The sequence below is a fragment of the Opisthorchis viverrini genome (assembly GCF_000715545.1).
Source record: "Opisthorchis viverrini unplaced genomic scaffold opera_v5_442, whole genome shotgun sequence".
Lineage (NCBI taxonomy): Eukaryota > Metazoa > Platyhelminthes > Trematoda > Opisthorchiida > Opisthorchiidae > Opisthorchis > Opisthorchis viverrini.
The window spans coordinates 221,186-229,770 of record NW_008752102.1 but is presented as its reverse complement, the minus strand read 5'-3'; the positions used below and the strand labels follow the sequence as shown (position 1 = coordinate 229,770).

General features: G+C 44.1%; 1 protein-coding gene across 1 annotated transcript; it reads right to left on the bottom strand.

The window, feature by feature from the left end:
- Positions 1–1,117: 1,117 nt before the first annotated feature.
- T265_11078 (hypothetical protein) lies at positions 1,118–7,511 on the bottom strand (the record flags this gene model as incomplete). The annotated part of the gene is made up of 2 exons (XM_009177631.1): positions 1,118–1,308; positions 7,466–7,511. 2 exons carry the CDS (start codon positions 7,509–7,511, stop codon positions 1,118–1,120), a joined length of 237 nt encoding a protein of 78 aa, XP_009175895.1.
- Positions 7,512–8,585: the final 1,074 nt, after the last annotated feature.

The window sequence follows — 8,585 nt, the reverse complement described above, 5'->3', positions numbered from 1 at the left end:
CTATACGGATCAGAAACCTGGCCGTTGCGTGCCGACGTCGTCACTGTTAGGGCATCGATGTCTTCGGAGTGTTGTCCGAATCTGGTGGGAACACCGGTTTGGCAATGCTGAAGAACGTCAAATTGTATTCGGAAGAAATAACTCACCTTCGATAGATGAACTGATCACACTGCATCGGTTGTTCAGGGTTTGTCACGTGCTGCGTATGCCAGTCGACCGACTTCCTCGACGGGTTCTTTTCGCACAACCACGTGAAGGGTGGAAACGAGCCATAGGCAGTCAGACACTGACTTGGCAGCGAGGTGTAAAAACCATTACCATTGCCGTCTTCCTGGATGAGGACCTCGTGGCGGACCATATCAGTGGTTGAAGACATTGTCAGACATGACCCAATCGCGCCCTCAATGGCGCTCATGCATCCAAGCTATTGCTTTCAATGCATAGCCCCCTTCCTAAAGTTCCCCTTGGCTGTGCTGTATTCACGCACGAATTTATCAGCTCCCGTCTCCAATCCGCAACTGTCTACCCCACCTCCGAAATAATCAGTGAACGAAACTGCGGCAGCTACAACTACTGTACGTCAAGTACGCAGTTCCTACAGCTGTCAGTGACGATGATTCTTTTCGACACAAGGTGAATACCAGCTTGGTTGTTACGGATGTCGGTTACGTAGTGTGATGTTAAAGGTCACTGTGGATGCTGCGTCCACCGAGTGATACCATGAAGGACTTTATGGGGTTCACGCACAATCTTTGGAATACTCAAATTACAGCGGAGACATTGGCACTCTTTGCTAGCCCCACGCAGTTCGTAATAGGTGTGATTATTTTCGCCACCTTTGAGAAGTGTGGGATGAAAGTCGTCCAGGTTTTCATACTTTGTGAAGCTTGAAGAGTTAAATTATGCGTTCTTTTGCTTCGGACGGGAAACTGGTTCCATATTACATTCCAGTTCACCCAGCAAATCCCAGGTTTGGTAAAGGACGCCATAAGGAGGCGATGGTTAACTGTCGCAAAAGGTCCTCTATCTGTGGGGCTTTTCTCTTTCTCCCGACGCTCCTTAATACAGCAGTTTCGGTATTCACCATTTGAGCCGTCTCAACCATTGGTCGCTAGGATTACTGTTCTGTCATCGATGAACTGTTGATCATGACGATATCGAATATCCACTTTACATCGTTGGAAGCTTGGCCAGATGAGCTCGCTAGCTTTGGGTAATGGTTCTTTTCATAATGCACTTTTCCTTCTAATTGGCCGTCATCCTTTTGCGAGTCGCCCTCAACAGCCTTTGCTCTGGCCTGGTTCAGTGCTGTTGAGCTAAGGAAGGTGATAGATTGGTTGGCCCAGAGCCAGTCTATGGGGTTTTGTTGGATACGAATCAATATTTGTGCCTGTGTGATGGCATAGGTACTCAGACGGACCGACAATTATTATTGATGATTTCCAGCTGTAGCTGTTTGCCATGAGGTTGATCTGGGTTTGCAAGCAAATTAAAATTGGTAACCACCACGTAACTTGATGTGAGCGCTTGTGTTGCCTACTGAGAATTACCAGGGCTCACTGAAGAAGTCTGCTGTTTTCTGTGCGATGAACACTGCTGCTGATTAGACTGCACAAATATGCTTCAGGATTCATTTGGCTGTCTAACTGAGCAATCGGGTCACCTACCAGATTAATAGTAGCTGGACCCTTAGTTGAGTGGATCGTTTGTGACTATCTTATTCTGTATAGTATATGCTGACCTGAATGCAGGTCGTCTGTGTGGATTCGCACAAATCTTCAGTCAACTAAAAGCAAACAGTACTTTGTAGCGGTCAACATTTTTAGGCTTGGGGCAATGTTCCATGAGCCGCCATCAGAAGTACCAGAAGCGGGAAGTGTGAAATACCCGGCATTCTCCGATGGATGACTAAATTCGGCGAGATTACTTGTTCATTAAAACATACAGTTCATTTCAAACCAAATACGAATCTTCATATGGTTGAGTTTTCTACCTTGAGAAGGGAACCGGAAAACCGAAATATTTAATGTGAGTGGTGGATAGCTACGCAGCCACATTGGTCGGAGTTGACGAGTCGTTATGTGGTAAATTCCGGTTGGGCGCAAATAATTTCCTGGTCAAAAGCTTCAACGTAAACAGAAATGCGGTGATGAGTAACGGTCCACTTTTCAATTTCGACAAATTGTGGGTGTAGGACCTAGAATGAGATGTTTCCCTAACCAACATGTAAATTCTGTATGGAAAGACTTGTTATTAGCTGAAAAAGTGATAGAGACATTATCGGGAAGGCTTTTAATCAAACAACCTACAGCCTTTGTAGTACACAGTATCCATGAGCAAACCACTCGTGATAACAGGAGGGCTGCAATTTATCATTGCTTCGAAGAAATCAAAAAGCGCCTTTGGTTACTGGTGGTTGATCGGATGGCAGTTGTTCTGGTTTCTGATCATTGGAGTGAATTCAAAATACACTCACTACCGGAAGACTGGTCTTCAGTAGATACCATTTCTTAACCGTCCAACACTTCATTCGTTAGGCTTATTTCTGATAGAAGGGACCAATATGAGCTGGAAATTTACCGTCCGAATCTGGTTTACCGGATAACATTGGTCAAACGGCTGGACGCCTTCACATACTAGGAAGCCACGGGCGGCTTGCGGAGAGCCAACTATGATGCCGCTGTAAGTCCGACAGAAAAAGGTCGGTGGGTGGACGTGCAGAGCCCTGTTGAAAGCCATCAGTCAGTCTAAACAATATTTGATAATAATGGACACCAACATCAGTCACCTGTCTGTCATTGAGGTACCAGTGTCATCCATCCTCTCCTTCAACTTCTAATGCTTTACTACACCTCCCTCGGTACACTACCATAAAAGCATCACCTGGTGATACCAACAAGCGCGGTAATAAATAACATGGTGGTGCTCCATTAATCCTGTGGTTATCTTTACATCCTCAGGAATCCAATGTCGGGTGGTAGCCATTAGAAAATGGAGCAAACGTACGCGGGTTTCTCAATCTTAGGCGGTTTGTATCGCGTCCACGCTCCCGCTTATCTGATCGTGCTCTAAGATCTATTTGTTCATTTCGTTGGCCTGTCCTGCTCTGGTCGTCTTCAGGAACCATATATTCTGTGTCTGTTATTTTAAACTGGAACAACCATTCTGCGAACATCGTTTTCATTGCTAGGCACGAATCCAGGTCAAGTTCCGTTAACGCGAACTTATGGGGGGAGAATCGCATACCGAAATGTTTCAGACCAAGCTGTCACCACATCTGCGTGAAGTGCGCATGAAAGAAGAGAGCTTAGTGATTGATCACCTTAATGTTCACGTGACAGCTGTGTCATCTAATAAAATAGAAGCTCGTAATTTACCAGCAAAATTGCCAGGTGGTCCAAAAACCAACAGATTTGTTGTATTGGATGAGCCAACTAATACACAATCGACAGTTAACTAAACTGTCGAAATTCCCATTCGCAGCATAGGAAAAGAAGAGTACGCTTCCTAATCAGACAGTCGTGTCAGAAGTCTGGACAACATTACCTCGTTTGCGAAGCACAACTCTCCTCAAAGGATTTGTTTTCCTTCCCCTTCTGGATGGTACTACATTTCGGGTGACAGGTCATCCGTGATAACATCACCCCAATGGACTTGATGTCGCTCATTCTCACTTCCTTTAAACTTAATTTTTTCACCGAGATTGCTGCAAGAGAGCAAATAATTGCATTAGATAATCTTTCGGCACCGTGTCGAACTGTTCATACGTGGAGACCTTCCCCAGGGAGCACTCGTCCAAGTTCAGTCGGACAAATTTAGCCTTAAACTTTGTGCGGTACCCAGAAGTGTGGATGTGAAACATAGCCAGGGGTTAATTGAGGATCTCGTCCAAGTGGAACAGATGGTGGTTCGTGTCGTGGGTTTTGCAGTACAGGTTGAGGAAAGTGAACCTCTAATTGGTCATGAGAGCATATTTGGGAGGGCTTCCTTCCGGAACCTGTCAGAAATGAAAATGAGAGAAATGTGCGAGCTAAAGTAGTTTCTTCAATAGGAATGTTAATCAGTATCGTAGGTAGTGTAGTTTCCGTGTAGTTTCCGTCACAACGGGCCGGAATGGATCGTAAGGTATACCAGAAACACTGATCCCTCAAGACTGAAGTGACCCTGTTTTGTCCATCTGCCAATGAATTCACTTAGGAATTCAAGAAAAAGAAGTGAGATAAATAGCCATGCCTGGGCTCCCAAGCCTTTGCGCAATGATGCACTTATGTAATCTTCGGAATGGGTAGTGTTCTTGGGAACATGAGATCCGGTCGACAGTTTGTCGCGGTGTCCGTCGGACTGATCGGGCTTTACTTTACTCCGTTTTTCGGTCTTTGGGAGGTAGTCGCTTCCATAGTTTGATTAGTCGCCCATAGTATAATCTACTAGTTAGCAAACGGAGACATAACTGTCTGGGAAGTCTGCTAAAGATAGCAGTCGTGATAAAGTCGATGATGATAATGACGTTGGTTGTGAACCTCTGTTATGTGTTGATTGTGAAATCATACACGGGCGTAAGTCATAACTAAGTGGTTTCCTATAGCGAATATTTATCATGTGGATTCGGCAAAAAAACTTCACTATTATCTATTTTATGCTTTCAGTGACCACACATTTATTTTGGCCCACTGCAAGAACGAAACGCCGGTTAGTCTTCATTAGTTACCGTAATCCGCTCTCCGCGTCACCTTACAATTGATATATACGCAGCGTGTAACTTACACTCGTTGAGTTCAAGGACGGGATGAGCGTGTTCCATCGTCAGCCGTCAGTCATGCGCGTTTCGAGTGATTAATATTTCATTCCTTACTACCTTAGTAGTAGTTGTAAATTGAGTCTGTTATGAAGCAGCATGTTAATGAATACCGGGAAGCGAGTTCTATGATTTCAGGACAGACAGAGTCAGCACCTAAGCGCAAACAGCTACGGATAGTTCATGCTGGTATTGCGTTCGAAGACAATAGCAAGATGTGCTATTTTCCGATTCTTTTGGGTGGTCTTGTATGTACGCGTTGTTTTGCATAGTATCTCTTATCCGTATATATCCGCATAGTGTTGGAATAGCTGATTTCTGCTCAGAGGTAGAAAGTCTAGTACAATCGTTCACATTTTTTTGAAAAATAAACTTCTCACTCTGAGAGGACATCTTTGTTTTACGTATGCAAACATGCATGTTGGATAGATGAGTGAGACACGAAGCCTCAAAAGTATTGGGGATTATTCTGAAATTCGGGCCGTGCAATCCCCAAAACATGGTTTCGGAAACCATGAAACTTGACCTGGCATCTGAATAAACGCACAGATGATCGTAGAGTGGATTGTTTTCCCCTAAGTGCAATTGAAGGCTTGCAGTATTAGAGAGCTGTAGTAATTTCCGATAAATTTGATCACGGGCACATCCTACTCAGCTTTCTACAGGATGGTCTAGTAACTGTTAGATCGATTGTCAACTTTCTTGTTTATGCTACAAGTCAAATAGGGTGGTAATGTCGACGTGAGCTCATGCAAAGGTGCCGACAATTCTACTTAAGTTTATCCAGATTTTTGGGACTATGTCTGCTCGATGAGTCGGTGGTTTGCTGTCTGCGGATCCTATACAAAGCCTTCTTATCATAAACATTTCCGTCCATTTGGACTTTCTAGTAACATTATGTATATGACAACTACGTGAAAGGTACGTTCTCCTTCACGAGAGTGAACAGTCTATCCCTTTAGGATGTTCTGCTTACCACAATCGCGGGTACATCAGCCGTTCACAGCGACCATCAAAATCCATTCCGTTTCGCTAATTATACGTCGGGGATCGCTAGGAACTCCATTTCATTACATAAAATATGTACTCTGGACTATGGAGAACAACGGTCGACCAATATGCCAAGTTCCACATGTCGAGAAGAATATTATTTAACGATTTGGCCTGAAGAATGTTATTCATGCTATGGAGAATCTGAGAATCGCAGACGAGATCAGACAAAGAATGAGATAAGATAGCTGACCATCACAATTCGAGCACCAAACTGACCATTGGTGAGTAGCTTCATTCAATAAAATAAAATAGAATTCTCGAATGCCATACCAACCGAAACAGTAGGCCGTCCCGTGCAGCCCGTTTAGCTGAAGAAGAACATACTGAAAGATTCAGCTGGGATTCAGGTGAGTCCCTCGTTGAAACCAAATTGGTATTCAAACGAGTGTGTCTGTCGAATTTCATGCTGTTTGGGTTCAAGCGGATCACATGATTCACGGAGATTCAGAAACTTTGTCTACCTGAGGAGCTCTAAGAAGGGCAAACTCTTCATGGGCTATTGAGGAGATTTAGCAAACTTATAAGTACCGCGTTACATCTGAACAGAAGCCTAATGAAAAAATTGAGGCAGGCGCACGACCTTGCTTTGCTGAACGTTTTTTCACAAAACCTGGCAACCTCCCACCAGTAGTATTCCAAGTTATTTCGCATTGCGAGTGTGCCCCAGTTCAATCTACCCTTAAATTTTAAAAGACTACCGGACTCCAGGAACTTACCAACTGACTCAAGGCGATTCGTTCGTTACAGAAAAGATCTTTCAGAGTGTAGACATTTCGATCAGTCTCCCTTAGTGGTTCTTATCGGGGAAAGAGCTACCACACAGTACACATTTTCAGTAATACGTGAATTCTGTAGTGATAACCACCTTACAACGAATTTTTACTGACCTCATCGACATTATCAAAGCCATAACGGTTCCACTTCTTCAGGTTCACAATGCGAGTAATTTCACCTTCCCACCAATCAACAGAAAATGTGCATCACTATCAACAGTCAGTGAAATGGCTGTATGCATCCCTCGGAGAGGATGATGTCAATAGTATAATGCGTAACTTAAATTTTTCGAAAGGGTGCTTTTCAAAGATAGCACTGCTTTTCCTTTCAGCAAACTAGAGAACCGATCGACAATGCTTAATATGATATGAAGTATGTACATAATCGTTTGTGAACAAACTGGAGCCAAAAGACTAAACACTTGTGATGTAAAGCTCCCAACTTCATGCCTTATAAAACACTGACTTGACTTGCTTGACGATCGGCTTTCTTTAGATGACGGGAGGAACCGTTCAACTTAGCTCGATTCCTGTAAACCTTGGATTTTTCGTGCACAGACAACATCATGCTCCTATGCAAATATATGGACCATTTTGAACTTTCACCCGTTAAGATGTTCGTTACTAGGTGAAGATACCTGGTACCTGATAAAATGGTGTCCCCGACAATCGTGTTTGAATTGGTGAGTGGTCCTGCTTGTACGCAGAGTTAGAAGCTCATTAGCCCGGATATGGAGAAAATAAATGGAGTGGGCAAACAATCTTCGGATCGACTGATTCCTTTGAAGGATCCTTCGAGAAGTCTATTTGGAAACGTCGAGAATGCAAAAAACGGCGAATTTACCTGGACTGAACTTCTCAGAACTACGACGCCCAATATGAAAATCCATTGCATCCTGTGAGAAAACATCGTAATTTGAATAAGACAGGGAATGTACTAATTCATCTTGCTTTACATGTCTAGTATAGGCTGAAGTCCTTTTTAACGGCAGTCTGCCGAAAACAGCAGTGTTGAGCCTCTAGGATGAATCACGATAACACAGACGGTTTGTGAAGAACTGCGTACAATGACCCGACCTATATTCGATGCAAGACCAAATGGTGAACAAATTGGAGTCGTTAAGGTGTACCAAAGGCTGTCAACCCAGACTATAGCACCATTGATTGTTGATCAGGTGGCTGTTGATCTGTTCACCCAGCTTGGCAATTGGCTTGCAAACGTTTCGTCACCACACGAGGAAACATCGTAGTGCGCAGTTGGATGGGCACTTCTTCCTTGCCTGCATGCGCTTATATAGCATTCGCAGGCTATCTGTTATCTTTGACGTGATTGGCTACTTGAAGTGTAGAGAGTTCGATGAACATATTGGTCCATCTGTAATCTTTGTTGCGCTATGGTCTGTGTTCTTTTGTGCTGATTGGTTATCCCAACGCCTATCTTTAGTAGCTTGTTCTCTCTGGCCTTGGTTCGCATTGTCTCATGGTCTGACGTTCTCGAGTTTGATTGGTTGCTTGTACCGCCGTATTTCCTCCACCGTGGCGGTTAGTGTCCCGGTTAGCGTCTGCCGGTTGATTTTATGTTTCGGTTGGAGGCCTCCTCCAGTCCAATTGAGGTGTCCGTTTGATTGATGCTTTCCTGCTTCTCTTATGAGTTCCTCGTCTGGTTACTTTTGCCGCTCTAAGTTCTGTGGTTCTGGCGTTCTCTCGCTCTTAGTGGCTGTTAATGGGATCGATTTCGATATGCTGATGGCTTCTTCGGTAGAGTACCGCGCTTCCGTAAATTCGCGTTCTTTTTATTCTTGCTTGAGCCAATATGCGAACGCCGCTCCAATCAAACTTGTGTCCTTCCTTATCCTTGTGTGCGGAGATGAGGGAAAATTGATGGCGTCTTTTAATGGTGAGCTTTGTGTTCATATATTCTGGTGGAGAGCTTCCTTCCTGTTTGTCCTACATACCGTTTGTCG